This window comes from Pseudophryne corroboree, chromosome 4 (assembly GCF_028390025.1).
Source record: "Pseudophryne corroboree isolate aPseCor3 chromosome 4, aPseCor3.hap2, whole genome shotgun sequence".
Lineage (NCBI taxonomy): Eukaryota > Metazoa > Chordata > Amphibia > Anura > Myobatrachidae > Pseudophryne > Pseudophryne corroboree.
Genome location: NC_086447.1, coordinates 593,211,755 through 593,231,195, shown reverse-complemented (window position 1 = coordinate 593,231,195; position 19,441 = coordinate 593,211,755). Strand labels below are relative to the sequence as shown.

At 45.0% G+C, this 19,441-nt stretch overlaps 1 protein-coding gene across 2 annotated transcripts in view; it reads left to right on the top strand.

Annotated features, from left to right (window-relative positions):
• PDE10A (phosphodiesterase 10A) overlaps positions 1 to 19,441 on the top strand; it is a 490,921-nt gene that overhangs the window by 286,544 nt on the left and 184,936 nt on the right. For both annotated transcript variants that reach the window (XM_063917548.1, XM_063917547.1), the window contains exon 5: positions 7,431 to 7,480. In XM_063917548.1, the coding sequence (XP_063773618.1) occupies positions 7,431 to 7,480 (50 nt within the window). The remainder of the gene's footprint in view (positions 1 to 7,430; positions 7,481 to 19,441) is intronic.

Below are 19,441 nucleotides of genomic sequence, written 5' to 3'. Positions count from 1 at the left end.
AGCTTACAGAGAAGTATATTGTGTGTTCATCTTTCCTTTGATCAATTTTTTTCACCGATTAGAGTGAGCTAACTGGAAAGAACTGTATGGATATTTGTATTCTTGGCTCAGGTTGACTCTGCATTTCTCGCTGTACGAGTATCTGTAATCTGTGGTATTAACCAGTGCTTTCTGGATGTTTATTCATGCAAGAGAAAAAGAAAAGAAATGCTTTGCAATGCATGTCTGCACATATCTCCATAATGCTTAATCTTGTGAGCCAATGCTCTTTTAGAGCAGACATCTGAAATTTCTCTGCTTTACCTAATGAAGAGTCAAATGCTTGTTTAGACAATGTGCACTAATGTGGCTTTTTAACTCTTATACATTGAATAAAACTTGCCAAAAGTAGATGTGTGGCTCTCAAACTGGATGCCATGGGGCAGTTGCAGGTGTGCCCTGGGTTCGTAGTCCAAGAACAGTTCATATTATTTCTCATACGTCCTAGAGGATGCTGGGGTCCACTTCATGACCATGGGGTATAGACTGTTCCGCAGGAGCCATGGGCACTCTTAAGACCTTTCAATGGGTGTGAACTGGCTCCTCACTCTATGCCCTTCCTCCAGACCTCAGTTTTAGAAATGTGCCCAGGCAGACTGGATGCACTCTGAATAGCTCTACTGAGTTTCTCCGAAAAGACTTATTTTAGTTTTTTTTATTTTCAGGGAGAACTGCTGGCAACAGACTCCCTGCTTTGTGGGACTGAGGGGCCAGAAGTAGGAACCAACTTCCTAAAGAGTTTCATAGCTCTGCTTCTGGCTGACAGGACACCATTAGCTCCTGAAGGGTGCTGAACGCTAGCCGTGTCTAGATGCTCACTCCCACAGCACGCCGTCACCCCCCTCACAGAGCCAGAAGTCAGAAGACAGGTGAGAAGAAGACAGATCTTCTATCAAGAAAAGTGACGGCTGAGGTTCAGCGCGGCTGGCGGGAGCGCAGCGCGCCATTGCTGCCCACACACACAGGCACCCTGGGCAGCAAAAACACCACTATAAACTGGCAAAAAGGGGGCATAAGATGCCCAGGCACAGCCCTACCCCAGCCAGTATAAATATTATGAAAAGTTTCTGAGGTAAAAAGGGCGGAGCTTCTTCCTCAGGCAGCCAGCACACTGCTCAGTGCCATTTTCTATCTCCTCAGGCTGCAGAGACATCGCTGGTCCTCCTTCACTTCTGACTACAAGTATCAGGGTGCAAAACAGGGGGGGCACAAGCGAATTTGGTGCTTTACAAGTGTGGTTTACTGTGTAAAAAGTGCTGCATGTCAGTGGGCGTTCTGTGTTCACAGGCATTAGATACTGGCGCTGGGGTTGTGAACTGGCTGCTCCTAAACTGTGTCCCTCTGACAGATTTTACTGTGGGTCTGTCCCCTATAAGTCTCAGTGTGTCTGTGTGTGTGTTGTACGTGTGTAAGACATGTCAGAGGCAGGGAGTTCCTCCTCGGAGGAAACCATTTTAGGGACACAGAAGTGTAATGTGGTGGCGCTGCCGGCACACCAAGAGCTTGCATGGGTGAAAGAAATACGTGATAGTATGCATCATATCAATAGGAGATTAGATAAGTCTGAATCTCATGCTGAGTGCTGGAGAAAATCTGTGGAGGATGTGATTTTTCAGGGCTCTGTTCTTCCATCCGCAGGCGACCCCTCTGGGTCACATAAGAGACCATTTGCGAATATTGTGAATACTGATACCGACACAGACACTGATTCTTGTGTCGACGATAGTGACTCCAGAGAAATAGATCATAAATTGGCAAAAAATATACAATATATGATTGTGGCTATAAGGGAAGTTCTGGAAGTCATGGAAGCCACTCCTGTACCTCATAAGAAGGCTTATTTCTATAAAAAAAGAAATCTAAGGTCACTTTCCCTCCTTCCCACGAGCTTAATACACTCTTTGAAGGGATGTGGGTGAATCCCGAAAATAAATTTCATATTTCCAAGAGAATTCAGCTTATCCTTTCCCGGTGGAGGACAGGAAAAAATGTGAGTCACCCCCTGTGTTAGACAGTGCACTGTCCAGGTTGACAAAGAAGGTAATTCTCCCTGCACCTGGCACGGCTTCACTAAAAGAGCCGGCAGACCGAAAGATGGACACTACATTGAAATCCATTTATGCTGCCAATGGTACGCTGCTCAGGCCCACAATTGCTTGCGCGTGGTTGAGTCGCGCTATTGAAAAATGGTCAGAAAGCGTGTCATCAGAAATTGACACGATTGATAAAGATGAGATACTCCTTAAGCTAGGGAACATCAAAGACGCTGCCACATACATGCTAGAAGCGATGAAAGATATTGGACTCTTGAGTTCACAAGCCGCTACCATGGCAGTATCGGCTCGGCGGGCATTGTGGATTTGCCAGTGGAACGTGGATGCAGATTCCAAAAGAAATATGGAGGCTCTCCCATATAAAGGTGAGGCCTTATTTGGCGATGGACTGGATGCGTTAGTCTCGGCGGCTACCGCAGGTAAGTCGACATTTTTGCCCTCTGCGCCTGCACCGGCAAAAAAGACGCATCACCCGCACATGCAGTCCTTTCGGCCCAATAAATACAAAAAAGCGAGAGGTTCCCCCTTCTTTGCGGGAAGGGGAAAGGGAAAGAAGTCCACAGCAGCTTCAGGTTCCCAGGAGCAGAAGTCTACCCCTACATCTGCCAAATCTTCAGCATGACGCTGGGGCTCCTTTGCAGGAGACCGCTCGGGTGGGGGCACGTCTCAAACTGTTCAGCCAAGGTTGGATTCTGTCAGGCCTGGATCCCTGGGTGTTGCAAATAGTGTCCCAGGGATACAAGCTGGAGTTTCAATACGTTCCCCCATGCCGATTTTTCAAATCGACCTTGCCAGCTTCTCTTCCAGAAAGGGAAGCAGTAACAGCGGCAATCCAAAAATTATGTCAGGATCAGGTCATAGTCCTGGTACCATTGTCACAACAAGGGGAGGGGTTTTATTCAAACTTTTTTGTAGTTCCGAAGCTGGACGGCTCGGTCAGACTGTTCCTAAACCTGAAAAATCTGATTTCTACTTGAAACGATTCAAGTTCGAAATGGAATCACTGAGGGCAGTGATTTCATTTATCCTCCTCACCAGGTTTATCTGAGATTCGCGGTTCAGGATTGCCATTACCAATTCCAGACGTTATCTTTCGGTCTCTCCATGGCGCCGAGGGTATTCACCAAGGTGATGGCGGAGATGATGGTTCTCCTACGTCAAAAAGGAGTCAATATAATTCCTTATCTAGACGTTCTCCTGATAAAGGCGAGATCCAGGGAGCAGTTGTTACAAAACATCACACACTCCCTGTCAATACTACAACAACACGGTTGGATCATAAATTATCCAAAGTCACAGTTGGAACCGACGACAAGATTGTCTTTTCTCGGGATGATTCTGGACACAGAAGTTCAGAGAGTATTTCTTCCGGTGGAAAAGGCTCTGGAAATCCAGAAAATGGTAAAACAGATATTGAAACCATCGAGTGTGTCGATCCATCAGTGCATTTGGTTGTTGGGGAAGATGGTGGCGGCCTACGAGGCCATACAGTTTGGCAGGTTCCATGCCAGGATATTCCAGTGGGACCTGTTGGACAAGTGGTCGGAATCCCACCTACACATGCACCGGAAGATAATCCTGTCGTCAAAAGCCAGGATTTCGCTCCTGTGGTGGCTACACAGTTCTCACCTACTAGAGGGACGCAGGTTCGGGATTCAGGACTGGCTCCTGGTAACCACGGATGCAAGTCTCAGAGGATGGGGAGCTGTCACTCAGGGAGAAAGCTTCCAGGGAAAATGGTCAAGTCAGGAAGCCTGCCTTTACATAAACGTGCTGGAATTGAGAGCCATCAACAAGCGGTACATCTTCTTCAAGATCATCCCATGCAGATCCAGTCGGACAATGTAACAGCAGTCGCGTGCATAAACAGGCAGGGCAGAACAAAAAGCAGAACGGCAATGACAGAGGTGACGAAGATCCTCCTCTGGGCAGAAAGACATGTAAAGGCTCTGTCGGCAATTTTCATTCCGGGAGTAGACAACTGGGAAGCAGACTTCCTCAGCAGATACGATCTCCATCCAGGAGAGTGGGGCCTACACCAAGAAGTCTTCACAGAGGTGACAAGTCTTTGGGGCGTTCCTCAAGTAGACATGATGGCATCTCGTCTCAACAAGAAGCTTCAGAAATATTGTTCCAGGTCGAGAGACCCTCAAGCAATAGCAGTGGATGCGCTGTTGGCCCAGTGGGTATTCCGGTTGGTGTATGTCTTCCCTCCACTTCCGCTGATCCCAAAAGTGCTCAGGATCATAAGAAGAACAAGAGTTCGAGTAATCTTCATTGCCCCAGACTGGCCAAGGAGGGCTTGGTACCCAGATCTTCAGGAGTTGCTCATAGAAGATCCTCGGCCTCTTCCTCTTCGCAAGGACCTGCTGCAGCAGGGGCTTTGCATGTATCAAGACTTACCGCGGCTACATTTGATGGCATGGCTGTTGAGCGCCGGATCCTTGCCCGAAAGGGTATTCCCAAGGAATTCATCCCCACCCTTATTCAGGCCAGGAAAGGAGTAACGTCGAAACATTACCACCGTATTTGGAAAAAATGTGTCTTGGTGTGAATCCAAGAAGGCTCCTACGGAAGAGTTTGAGTTAGGACGTTTTCTCCATTTTCTGCAGGCTGGTATGGAGGCGGGCCTACGATTGGGATCAATCAAGGTCCAGATTTCGGCCTTGTCAGTGTTCTTCCAAAAACAATTGGCCTCTCTTCCAGAGGTTCAGACCTTCGTGAAAGGGGTTCTGCATATCCAACCTCCATTTGTGCCTCCAGTGGCACCATGGGACCTTAACATGGTGTTGCAGTTCCTTCAATCAGATTGGTTTGAGCCTCTACAAGAGATAGAGTTGAAGTTTCTCACTTGGAAAGTGGTGCTGCTTTTGGCATTCGCATCCGCGCGGCGGGTGTCTGAATTGGGGGCCTTGTCTCACAAGAGCCCTTAGCTGATCTTCCATGAAGATAGGGCAGAGTTGAGGACTCGTCAACATTTTCTTCCGAAGGTGGTTTCATCTTTCCACATAAACCAACCTATTGTGGTGCTAGTAGTTACTGACACGTTAACTGAGTCAAAGTCTATAGATGGGGTTAGGGCTTTGAAGATTTATGTCGCTAGAACAGCTCGAATACGGAAAACAGAGTTTTTGTTTGTCCTGTATGCTCCCAACAAGATTGGGTGTCCTGCTTCCAAGCAGACTATTGTGCGTTGGATCAGAAGTACGATTCAGCACGCTCATACTACGGCTGGATTGCCGTTACCAACATCGGTGAAGGCCCATTCCACTAGGAAGGTGGGCTCATCCTGGGCGGCTGCCCGGGGGGTCTCTGCATTGCAACTTTGCCGAGCAGCTACTTGGTCGGGGTCAAACACATTTGCTAAATTCTACAAGTTTGACACCTTGGCCGATGAAGACCTCAAGTTTGGTCAATCGGTGCTGCAGGGTCATCCGCACTCTCCCGCCCGTACTGGAGCTTTGGTATAAACCCCATGGTCATGAAGTGGACCTCAGCATCCTCTAGGACGTATGAGAAAACAAGATTTTGATACCTACCGGTAAATCTTTTTCTCCTAGTCCATAGAGGATGCTGGGCGCCTGTCCCAGTGCGTACTTTACCTGCAGTTTTGTTATTAGAGTTACACAAGTTGTGTTATATTAGTTTCAGCTTGTTGCTGTAATTGGTTCATGCCTGTTGGCGTGTGTTCTGTTGAAAGCCATGTTGTGCGGCATGGTTGAGGTGTGAGCTGGTATGTATCTCACCACTAGTTTAAAGTAAATCCTTTCCTCGAAATGTCCGTCTCCCTGGGCACAGTTCCTATAACTGAGGTCTGGAGGAGGGGTATAGAGGGAGGAGCCAGTTCACACCCATTGAAAGGTCTTAAGAGTGCCCAAGGCTCCTGCGGAACCATCTATACCCCATGGTCATAAAGTGGACCCCAGCATCCTCTACGGACTAGGAGAAAAGGATATACCGTTAGGTATCACAATCTTGTTTTATGGTCAATGTAATAGGCAAAACCAGTGCTGGTGGCTGCCAATCATAAACTATGTGGACAAACAAAAGCGAATCCTGTCCCCCACCCAGAGGTTAAAGTGGGGGGGAACGAGGTGGAACTGAGTTCCACCACCTGTAATGGTAGGGGGAACTAGTTCCACCATCTCCATTGCCCTGCACAGTAATTCCAACAGAAAAGCCCACCCCATCATCTGCGTCAATCGATGATACAGGCAGCACTAGTGTTGCTGATGAGCTGCAACCACCTACTCCTTTCTCAGGTCCGGGTGCCTCCATGATCCTCCTCCATGAGTTCAACTACCTCACCAGGACCACTTTAAGCCCTGCCCTCACCACATAACTGATCCTAAGGATGACATAGCAATACAGATTTTTACAGGTTTTTTTTTATTTTTTTTTTATTTCTCCTTTAACAAACAAACAAACTTTTGGCCTAGGCATGCTGTGAAAAAATCCTGATACTCTAGGGTGCTGTGACTCAAAGTTTAGGTACCGCTGCTTTATACCATGCCAGTGAAATAGTTAACAACTTCTAATAGTGTTACATTGCCGACAGTCGGGATCCTGGCAGTCAGGATACAGACACCGGAATGCTGACCAATGACAATGCCAACACCCGGAATCCCAGCAAACAGGATCTATGCCCACTCGTGGGTGTCCACGACACCCATAGAGTCGAAATAGAAACTGTGACGAGCGCAGCGAACCCGCAAGGGGCATTGTTGCGCTTGCCCCCTGCCAGCCGAGATCCCGGCCGCCGGCATACCATACCCAACGCTTCTAATGAGTAGTTTTCTTTTGTGATATTAATATTATTACAGTTAAAAAATAAAATAAGTAATGAATAAATTTTTGGCAATGAGTGGATTTTACTTGCAGTTTACTATGTCTACTAGATAGTTAATTAATAACTAGGGGCGTATTTCATTATCTGCGAAGAAACATCAGGTGCGGAAAAACGGATGCTTCATGTGATTTTTTTTCCTGATGTTTCTGTGATATTTTTTTTCAGCGTATCTAATTACTGTAGATCACCCGAAAAAATAAAAATAAATAATTTTCGCCCGGTAGCACATAGGTTCTGAAACAGCCCCGTTTTTGTATGAAATCTATGCTTTTGGTTCTCCTGCCTGAGGCAGGTAAAACAAAATCCTCAAGCCGCGTCTTGTGTCGGCTTATCAGGGCTAATTGAATAGCCCACCGGCAACACAGTTACCTGCGATCAATGATAGCGGGTAATTGAATTACCCCCCTAGTCTGCTTATCTGTTTAACGCATTCATTTCTTTTTATAACTCATTGACTCTCCTTTGTATTTTGTTTTTTCTCCTGACAGCTACGAAAGCTGATGGATTTGCACTATATTTCCTTGGGGAATGCAATAATGTAAGTTGTTTTTTTTATATTCTCTAGTATTCACACAGCAGTATATTACAGATCATACACCTGTACAATAGGCCAAACAAAGGAAAGACCTTGGTCACCTTTTACTTTAATATTTGTAATAACCATAAATGATCAAGGGCCATTCTTTTTGTCCTGGTTTTACCAGTTGAAACTTGTGACTTGAAAATAATATTTTTCAAGAATTCATACTGATATTGCACCATGGTTACCAGAATTCGATTTTTACAATTGTGTTACACTATTTGGAACTTCTAAAAGCTTGGCGACATTAGTGTCCCACTTAAACACATGCGAGTATTTTAAAGTTTAAAATTTTAGTACATTGAATACAGCATGACTTGTCGCTAGAATTTGATTCCTTTGTCAGCATTTCCAGGGCACCATCCTCTCTTACTATATTAAGGCACCATCCTTTCTCACTATATTAACCTTGTTTTCCTTCTTTTTTTCTTCATTTCTTTCTTGTGTCTCTGCAATTAGCATATGTAGGCTGGGGGTCAGGCTTTTAGCCATGCAGCTCCAACTCTAGGGTATTCACTTCCCAGCACAGGTCGAGAGCCCCCGACTCTAAAATCTTTCAAAAACAGACTCAAGACTTTCTTGTTTACTCAAGCATTACCTTCATGCCCGTTTAAGATCTCCCTGCTCTCTGTATTCTATAAAAAGCTTTTCTGTACTTCATTGTTTCTGTACTGTATTATAATCATTCGATCTGTTAAGCGCCTTGAGTTCTATCGGAGAAAGAGCTAATCAAAATAATTATGTCCCCCTCTCGCTCAGCACACATCGCGCTGTGTGCTGAGCGTCCAGAGATGTGGGCTGAGCGATCTGTGCTACATCACTCAGCGCACATCTCTGGGAGAAATCCCTCTTACTTTTCTAAATTAAATAAGACAGAATAAACTTTAGGGGGGAGATCTATCAAACCTTGGAGAGAGGTAACATGCCAACCAATCGGCTCCTTTGTATGTATTAAGGGTGAGAGAAAGCTTACTATGTTTCTGGGGTCCGTTAAGATCCTTTGTAGTAATGTGATGCACCCTGCACCGAAACCAAACAATTTTTTAAAATATGTTGAAACCAGCTATCCAATAATTTTCCCTATAATAATTTGGGATTATTCGGCTGGAGGTGCTCCAACAATCATGTTTAAACCTAATAAACAAACAAAGACCGGCAGTGGCCGGAGAAAGACAGGGATTGCCTTTTTTGGAGCACTCTTTTAAATAAATTGAACATAAATTATTTAAAAGAGTGCTCCAAAAAAGGCAATCCCTGTCTTTCTCCGGCCACTGACGGTCTTTGTTTGTCCGTTAAGATCCGTCACATAAAAAGAGAATAGTGGTCCATGCGATGGTACAGAGAAAAGCCAAGAACAAAAACAGTCGGAGATGCACAGATAGGGGAGGATGGTAGATTCCTATATACGGAGGAAAAGACATAATGACCTGTTGAAAAAGGAAGGAAAAAAATCAAGTGAGGAAGGGGATGGGGCAGGGGGGCAGCCAATTGAGTCATGGCCATAGATGCTGACGGGGAGAGGGGAGACAATATGCTGGGGAGGCGCATAAGTCTGCAAATGGGTATGAATCCCTAAGGGGGGCATGGCAAAGGGAAACCGTAGTTCAGCAGAGGTAACATGATGTATGTGAAGTATGTGTAGCTGTGAAAGAAAACGGGAGGGGAAGAGGGGGAGATAATATGTAATAGGGTAGAACATGACTAAATCTCACTATACGGAACAGAAAGGGCAGGATGGAAAAGGGAGTGTAAAAATTTGATGACAAGTTAGTAAAATTTTGTAAACCGATATCCAACAATATAACACATGTAAGGCCCAGTCCAAAACAAAACTACAATTATGGTGCCAAACTTGAAAGGAATACAAATGAAACGAAATTCTTAATGGTGAGCTGGCAGGCACGCCTCATGAGAAATAACTCCAGGAGGGATGAAAGGATGGTTAGGCAGGGTCCAGGAGCGCACAGTGAGACACCACTAAAGAAATTACATGAGGGGGCAGAACGCCTCATCCAATCGGGTCCTAATTGCCATGTTACAGGCTATGTTTGAAAAATGACAGGAGCTGATTAGTTGGTGCTTTATTTTCTAATACAAGCTTTGAAATATCCCCCCTGAATACTAAATCATTCCATAAACAGCTATTATAGCTTTTTATATAACAAAACTACTGAGGGTTTTGTTTTGTTTTATATATCTGTAATGCCTGATGTGTTCTCTTATTATTTATATTACCTTTTCAGAATTCGATATTGCATAGAAAATGTAATTAAAATGAAAGTCTAGGTCCCATCTTCCATAAACATGAGGCTTACAGAAACAAAACTCTGCGTGTATCAGTCTTGTGTCCGAGGAATATGCTTTTCAGTTAAATACACAACATCATGTAAAGTCAGCTGAGAGAATCAGTGGCGGATTTCCCACTAGGCACATGTCTAGGGGTGGCACTTGCTAGGGGCGGCACACCAGGCTGATAAGGGCCAGGTGATTATAAACAAAACAAAAAAGTCGTAAAGACGAAAAAAAATAATTTGTTTAGCAAATGACGAGGGTGGGACAATGGACAGCAAATTGTGGTCCAGGAGTTGGCAGGAGAGTGAGGCTTGGGCTGCTTTTGTGATCTAGAGGCATCTGATCTGGCACCTGAAATGAAAGGGGAAATGGCTTGATGGGGGGGCAGCTGACGATAATGTGCCTGACCCCTAAATCCGCCCATGGAGAAAATGGAACAGTTTGAAGTTAACTGGCAGATGAGACTGGTCTGAAACAAGCAGGGATAGGGTCTGGAGAGATCTTAAGAATTGTTTTGCATATTTCCTGATGTGAGGGCCTAATTTAGCATCATACACTGAAGTGCTAAAATCTCTATTTGCCAAATTTAGCACTTCAGCGCATGCTCGCACCTGCATTTTGTGGGTGTCGATACACCGTTTGGGGGGGGGGGGGGGGAGGCGCGGTCCGGACAACGCAGGCATGCCTGGACTGTTTGTGTGGTAGGCCGCGGCGGCTTCGTGATGTCACGCGCAGCTAGACTGCTTAGCAAAGTGCTCCATGTTAGCGGGGGGAGGACCTGGCAATACATGCTGAATTGGGCCCTTATTACTGAAATTAGAGAAGAGTAATGTGGTTGTTGATATTAATGAGAAAGTTTGTAATGTTTACAGGTAGCTAGGTGAGCAGAATGTAGACATAGGGGAACTTCTTCCTTAGTGTAGTGACATCAGAGAGATTATCCTTCTAATGTAGTCTGTAGTTTCAATACTAAAAAGAGGTGACCAGGTTGAAGCAGAGGGATCGGTATGTAATACCGATGGATGAGATCCTGGCCATCAGTATACCGACAGCTTAATGCGAGCGCTAGCAAGCCCCTTGCGGGCTCGCTCGCCATTGCAGGCACGTTAGCTTACTGCGCTCGCCACAGGTTATATTCTCTCTCTATGGGTGTCATGGACACCCATAGAGGGAGAAAAGCCTGTGGTGACACGATTCCGGCGTTGGCATTCCAGCGGCAATCCCGGAGCAGAGGATGTTAATCAAATTCACTTTTTCTCCTGCAGGGTTTACATGTTATCCACAGGATAACATTGGGATATGAGGTAGCAACAGCGGATTGGCACCAAATGATCAAAGCTTTCGTCCCATCCCTATATCCCAGCCTCCTGGCTCAGGCAAATCAGTTTTTTGTTTGGTGCGGCCGGAGCCGGATCATGCTCAATGGGCTGCTGGTTTTTACTAGCCATAAGCTTTTTATTTTATTTTTACAGTCTTACTAGTTGTTTTATTTTTGTTTGAGCGACCCTTCTAATAAGCGTCTTATACATACCTTAGAAAGAGTTGCTCCAACAACTCACCGCCGGGTCGAAACAACGCTTACCTATGTGTACAGTGGTGTTTCGCTGGGCGTATATGTGTAAGATGTACTAGCAAGTCCAGCAGACTTTACCAGGCTGTGGCCGGAGCATGGGAAGAAGGTAAGGCATTGGTTCCGCTTAGTAGGGGAAACTTGAGACACAGATGCACGGTTTCGGGATGGAGACTACCGAACAGTTGCTTCCACACTGGGTGCTCTAGCGCTAGGCCTCAGGGATCATAGGCTCCAAGGGTAGTATGAGGCCACGATCCCTAGGGTTGATGTCAGCAGTGGGGGAGTAAGATGCTCTCTTGGCCGCCCCTCCCCGCGGTTCATGGCCAGTTTCCTCCAAGTTTCCCGCCATGAAAGTTCCCGCTTCCATCTGAGACTCTGTGTATCTAAAAGGACCCAGTCGCAGCATAGGCGGCTGTATCACTGGTGTTTCAGTGCTCACTTGGGTGTCTGTGTTCACTGTAGGTTCACGGGGCAATTGTGTACACTAATAGCATCTTGATCCACTCAGCGTTCACTAACGTATTGATCGATCCTGGAAACAGAGTTGAAGTCTCCCTGTATCCCACTCTCCTGAGCCAGGTGATACAGCAGAAGTCTCTATCTACCTTTGAGTATGAATAGTTGGATAAGTGCCTGATGCATATGAGTCTGTAAACTATTGCTGTTGTTTCTTTCACTGTGCGACTAAATACGGTTAAACTTCTATATAAGGTAATGCAATATGTTTCTCCTACATACTTGAAATGCATCTGTAGTTGATTATGTGCTCATATTGCTTATTTTACTAATGTATAACCTGTGACTGATTGCTAGTGTGATTGCTGACTTTACTATAATTCTGTCAGTATTCCGATCCTCAATGCTGGTGCAAGGCAGGGAGGGATCGGATTGTATGTCACGTTAACAAATTTTAAAGTGATTGCAGTCACAAATTGTGTAGTAAACGCTGTACAGGCATGTGCTCTATTTATCATGTCTGAGAGGCAATGGTGAGGAGGATACACTCTCCACAGCAGCACCTACACTGATTTCATGTTTGTCTTGCAAAGCTGGGTTAACCTCTCAGGATCTTGTTCAAATTGGATTATGTTCAAATTGTTTTATCTTTCACCAAAGCCTCTTGAATAATCCAAGGCAGGCACAGGTTTAAGTTGAACCACCATGGGCTACTTTTGCACAGACGTTATCCAGTATAGCTGAGTGGATAATGCCAGCTCCCATACCAGGAATAGGTTACCCTATTAACCCATACATGCAACATTCCTCCTTGGTCTTATCACATCCAGTACAGGAAACGGGAGCCTCTCAACAAAAACAGGCTGAAAGGCCTGTAGTAAGTAAATCACATAGACATGAAACAACATCTTTACAGTCTACATATGTTTCAGATGAGGACAAGTCCGGGGGATGAGGACTCCGGGTCTGCATACAGAGACGAGGATGAAGGCCTCAGCTCAGTAGACATACCTGAGCTAATTATGGCTATGAAAGCAATTCTATCCTTAGAGGAGGCAGCAGAGCCTTTTGTAAAAAAATAAGGCACCCGTGTTTAAACGTCCCAAAACTATTATTATCCTCTTCCGGCTGGGGACTGTTTAAAAAGGGAGATGGCTCCCAAAGTAGATATGCACATCATTCAATTGGTGTGAAAATCTACATTACCACTGCCTTCAACATTATTAAATGATGTCACGTATAGGAAAATAAATGGTTTTCCAAAAAACATTTTCTCTTTGTCTGGGGCAATCATAAGACCAGCCATGGCTTCACCCTGGATGGCAAAAGCAGTGGCAGCCTGGGATGATGCATTGGAGGATAATCTTTCAATGGCATCTAAAGAGCAAAAATCCCATATTGCACATATCAAACAGGCTGCTATTTTTATGGAAGAAGCAACCTTGGATATGGGTACAATTGCCTCTCAGGCATCAGCCTCAACTCGCAGAGCAGTTTGGCTACGTACATTTAAAGCTGACTCATAATCCAAGAAGGTTCTGGAGTCTTGCCTTTTATTGGAGATATTCTTTTTGGTAAAGAATTAAACAGTATTTTGGAGTCAGAAGCAGACTCCAAGAAAGTGAAGTTTCATTCCACACACACATCTAAACCTAGATTTCCAGCTTTTTTGGCCCTTTCGGACTCAAGGAAAAGCAAAAGGAAAGTGTTATGGCAAATAGTCTCAATCTGACAAGTCTGGTAAGACTAAAAAGCATTGGGCTACCAGAGGGCCGTCATCCAAATCAGAAGATAAGCCATCAGTCTGATGGTGCGGGCCTCCACCTGGGGGACCCCAGGGTGGGAGGCCGACCTCTTCATTTTGCACAGATCTGACTGCAGTCCACCACAGATGCCTGGGTGCAAGAAGCTGTATCTCACGGTTATGCGTTTGCTTTAAACAAACACCCTCCTCAAAGTTTTTTTTGTACCAGCCTGTCTTTAATGGAAATGAATGCCAGGGCTTTGCAACAGGCAGTTCAGAAGTTGCTTCAGTCAGGAGTGATCATTCCAGTTCCTCCTGTGCAACAAGGACAAGATTTTATTCCAACCTGTTCCTAGTCCAGAAGCCAAATGGGTCGTTCTGGCCCATACTCAATCTCAAAGTGCTGAACAAGTACATTTGGGTGCCTTGGTTTTGTATGGAGACTTTGCGTTCCATTATTTTGGACATTGAGCCGAAGGATTTTATGGTATCCCTGGATATCCAGGATGCTTACCTAGCTTTTCCTATAGCACTGTCCCATCAGCGCTATCTTGGGTTTGCTATCCTCCAGCAACATTTTCAGTTTCAGGCCCTACCATTTGCATTGGCCACAGCTCCCAGAGTATTCACCAAAATTATTGTAGTAATGGCATCTTATCTCCGTCAGCAGGGGATAAGAATTTTTCCATACCTCTACAACTTATTAATCCTGGCACAATCTCAGGAATTGCTTCAGTGTCATCTGCAACAGACAATAGCTTGCTTGCAGAGACACGGTTGGCTCGTAAATTGGCCAAAGTTGTCCCTGGTTCCGTCACAACGGATGACTCACTTGGGGGCTGTGTTAGATTCGTGTCTTCGGAGAGTAATTTTTCCTCTAAACACAATAGCAAAAATTCAGTCAAGGATTCACGAGCTGCTACACAGTCAAAAGGTATCCATTCATGCAGCAATACGTGTGATGGAGTTGATGGTGTCAGCATTCGACTTGGTGGAGTATGCTCAGTTTCACTCGAGGCCTCTGCAACATCTGATCCTTTCCAAATGTAATGGTTTTCATCAGACAATAAAAACGCAGACTATGGTCCTTCCTCTGGAAGCAAGGAAGTCATTGGCCTGGTGGCTACAGACATCCCATCTGGACAAAGGTTGACCCTTTTGGTTATCAGATTGGGATATTCTGACCGTGGATGCTAGCCTTCAGGGCTGGGGAGCAGTGTCAAGAAGGAGTTGCTTCCAGGGGCAGTGGACCAAGGAAGATAATATATTGGAACTTCGGGATATATATACAGCATGTATATATGTGTGTATGTATGTATGTATATATATGTATGTGTATATATATATATATATATATATATATATAATATAGAGAGAGAGAGCACTTATTCAGGCAAAGGACATCCTTCAGGGAAAACCAGTCCAAATCCGCTTGGACAATGCAACAGCAGTAGCGTACCTCAACCATCAGAGAGGAACTCGCAGCCAAAACGCAATGAAAGGTGAGTCACACGTTTAAGTGGGCAGAACTTCATCATCCAGCCTTGGCCACAGTGTTCATTCCAGGCGTCCTAAACTGGGAAGTGGATTTTCTCAGTCGACACGCCATTCATGCAAATGAATAGGCGTTACACCCGGAGGTCTTCCAAGTTCTGGTAGACAAGTGGGGGTTACCAGAGATGGATCTCATGGCATCAGAACAACAAAGTTCCTGCATACTGGTCAAGAACAAAGGATCCCAAAGCGATCTTTGTGGATGCCCTGTCAGTGAAATGGGACTTTCATCTGGCCTATGTGTTTACACCAATTACCCTGTTACCCACGGTAATTCGAAAGGCAAAACAAGGATGAGGCGCCGTGATACTAATAGCACCGGCTTGGTCCAGAAGAATTTGGTACACAGATCTGCAGAGGCTGTCGATGGATGTTCTGTTTCTACTGCCTCAATGTCCAGATCTACTGTCTCAGGGTCCTTGCTATCACAAGCACCTTGATCAACTGTCTTTGACGGCGTGGCTCTTGAGTCTTCCATCATGAAAGCAAGAGGATTCTCACAACAGGTAATTCAAACAATGCTCAGACCAAGGAAACCTTCCTCAGCTCGCATTTATCACCGAATATGGCAAGCCTATATTCAATGGTGCAGTGACCGGAAATTTGACCCTAGGTCATTCAGAGTTTCCAGAGTCCTAGCAATCCTTCAGGCAGGAATGGAGGTCTAAGGGTGGCTTCCTTGAGAGTTCAAGTGTAGTCATTGACTGTATGGTTCCAAAAGAAAATTACTAACCTACAGGATGTGCTCACTTTTTTCCAGGGAATGCTGCACATTCAACCTCCTTTTGTTCCTCCTATATTGCCTTGGGACTTAAGTATGGTCCTAAAGGCCCTTAATTTTGCCCCATTTGAACCACTAAAATAAGTGGATCTTAAATGGTTGGCAGCTAAAGTTCTCTTTCTACTGGTTTTTTCAGCTAGAAGAGTTTCAGATTTATTGGGCATTGTTATGTTGCCCTCCTTTTCTGATTTTTGTTTTATCCAGATAGAGCGGTTCTCAGAACCAAATCTGGGTATCTTCCTAAGGTGGTGTCTAAATTCGACCTTAATGAAGAAATTGTAGTCCCGGCCTTCCAAGGGCCGGACCTTTCTGCGGGAGATGCATCGTTGGACGTAGTCCGTGCTTTAAGGATCTACATGGATCGTACCAGTGCCATCAGAAAAACAGACTCTATGAATTTCACAAGAGTGGATGGCCTGCTGACAAGCAGACACTGGCTAGGTGGCTTCGAATGACTATTTCAGAAGCCTAATCTCAAGCTGATCTCCCTGTTCCGTCTAATGTCTCTGCTCACTCTACTCGTAAGCTAGGTCCGTCATGGGCAGCACAACGTCGTGCTTCAGCAGAACAGATATGTAAGGCAGCAACATGGTCTTCCATTAACACATTCATTAGACATTATGCCTTTGATACCTTTGCCTCTCATGACGCTGAATTCGGGCGAAGGATTCTATTGTCCAATCAGGAGCGTCCCCACCACTAAATTGCTTTGGGACATCCCAATGTTATCCTGTGGATAACCTGTTGACCCTGCAGGAGAAATAATTGTTATGGTAGACTTACCGTAGATAACTCTATTTCTCCTAAGTCCACATGGATCCTACCCTGACGCACCTTATTTGAGGATCCTTTCACTCAAATCTTGTACGGAAGGGTGTGCATGTGTGTTCTTCTTGACTGATTAGGGCTCTCTATGATGCTCCTGCCTTGAGCTTTGGAACACAACTGATTTGCCTGAGCCAGGAGGCGGGGATATAGGGACGGGCACGTTGCATTCTGCGATGCCGAAAGCTTTGATCGTTTGGTGACAATCGGCTGTCGCTACCTCATATCCCAATGTGATCCTGTGGACTTAGGAGAAATAGTTATCAATGGTAAGTCTACCATAAAGATTATATTTAGACACAGTTGTTATATCTTTTTGATTTAAAAAAACAAACAAAACAAACATTTTGGAAGCCAAATATAATAGTCTATAACAGAGGTTCTCAAACACTGTCCTCAAGGCACCCTAATGGTCCAGGTTTTAAGTATATCTATGCTTGGCCACAGATGACTTAGGGCCTGATTCAGGTTGGATTGCAGAATTTGCGATCCTTGTGAACACTTGCTGGGGGCCGCCCATCGCAGAGCAAGGCCGCCCAGCATGCTCACCGCTGCTCCCTCACCCCCTCGATCAAGCAGAAGTCATATAAAATAGGGATAAATCTTGCCGTTGCAGCATAGCTGCGCCTGCAGGAGGCCCTCCGCCATCTTTCTGATTGCGGCGGCTGTGTGTGACAGCCACCGCAATCACACCCCCATTTGCGCTGACACGCCCCCCATTTTGAAGCCATGCGCCTGCAACTCTTTGTCTCCGCCAGCTCTGGTGGTTTATCAGTGTCTTTAGGGTCCAGCAGTGTCAGGTGATTAAGTGTTTTTGTTTTTTTGGGAGAACATTGACACCACTCCCTAACCCTCATCCTAAATTAAATTTATTATCAGTTATTTATATAGCGCACACATTCTGCAGCGCTTTACAGAGAATATTTGGTCATTCACATCAGGCTCTGCCCCAGTGGAGCTTACAATCTATATTCCCTAGCACTTTTACATGCACACACATTCACGCTAGAGTTAATTTGGTCAGAAGCCAGTTAACCTACCAGTATATTTTTGGATTGTGGGATGAAATCTGAGTACACGGAGGAAACCCACACAAGTATGAGGAGAATATACAAACTTCACACAGTTAGGGTCATGGAGGGAATCTAACCCATGACCTTAGTGCTGTGAGGTAGTAATGCTAACCATTACACCAACCGTACTGCCCATACTAACCATCGTCACCTAAACTAACCATCCCTCACATTGACTGTCAACATGCTGACTGCATCCCCATTTGTGATGTACATTCTATAAAATGATAGGTAGGTGATTGAGTTGGACAACTTCTCCACTTCACCACATCTCCATTCTGACACTGGTCGATACATCTCCTTCATCTCCTTGCAAAACCATTCTTTTAATCTTACTCCTGCATGAGGATCATCTAATAAATAAAATGTACTTTGAGTGGGTGTGGTGTGATTGGTGGCAAAGAATGGTGTCCTTGTGAACATTGCCAGTCCCGGAAATCCCAAAATATGACACAGGGCAGACAAATGTGATGCAGTTACAAGCTTTAACATTAGACAGTCCTTCAAAGAGCACAACTTACAGACTGCAGCATTTTCTTATATGCGAATAATATCCCCCAAAAAATGAGTGTTTCTGAATCCAGTAAAGTGGAGATTAGAAATAATAATTTTATTTATATATCACTTTTCTCCAGGTGAACAGAAGGCACTTTACAGAAATCACAAATTTAATGCAGATTTTCATATATGCTAAAAATGCAGAAGCCATAAAACTTTATATAGTGTTTAGATTTGTCGGAATTACAGAAACGAATGACCAGAACACAGGTTTGTTTCAGCCTTTTTGGATACTGAATTCCAAGGATTATTTATCCTACCCATGGAAGTAGGCAGCCATCTTGGGTGCGCTGCATAGGTTGCACTGGGTGGAATAGGCAATTAGAAGTCAGTGATTACATGCGTTACAGGCAGTGAGGGATTTTGAATCGTAAAATGAGCATGTTCTGTGACTGACCTCTGTGCACCACAGTCAATGGATGCCAGCAGTGTCTCCCCAGATAATTGCAGCATGAGACCTTCCTCTCTGCATCCCAGCTGTGCAATCTGAATCTGCAGTAGCTCTCCAGGCTCTGCAGCTGCATTGGGCATCCTTATTGGAATCCATCTTACATCATGTCGGTGGCCCTCCAGCAGTGCTTCATCCCTGACCCTTCAGCCAAAAAAAACCTGCAAAAAGTCGAAAATTGAATGGCAGGTTTTTTGTCAAAGTACTGTATTGAATTGTCGAATCAAATTTAACAGGTTTTTTGTGTCGAAAATTACCAGTTTTTCGGCAATTCAACCGCAATTGAATATTCCCCTTGGTGTAGAACAAAGGGTATTGCATGTTGATGCAAAATACTGCAGTCAGTGGCGTATCTCTATAATGGGTGCAGTGTGTGTGATGCACACTGGCCGCTGGGTCCAGAGGGGGCCCACACCGCACACACTGCACCCATTTCTTCTATACTTACCTTTCTGGTGTCCGTGTGTGGGCCCCCTGCTCTCCCGTAGCCAGCAGTGCCGCTGTTAGTGCTCTGAGCACTAGAGACTCTTGCACAGTGCCAGAGTCTAAAGTGCATGCGCAGGTCTCTGAAAAAATGGCCACTGCGACATTTTTTTTGAGACCTGCGCTGTGGTC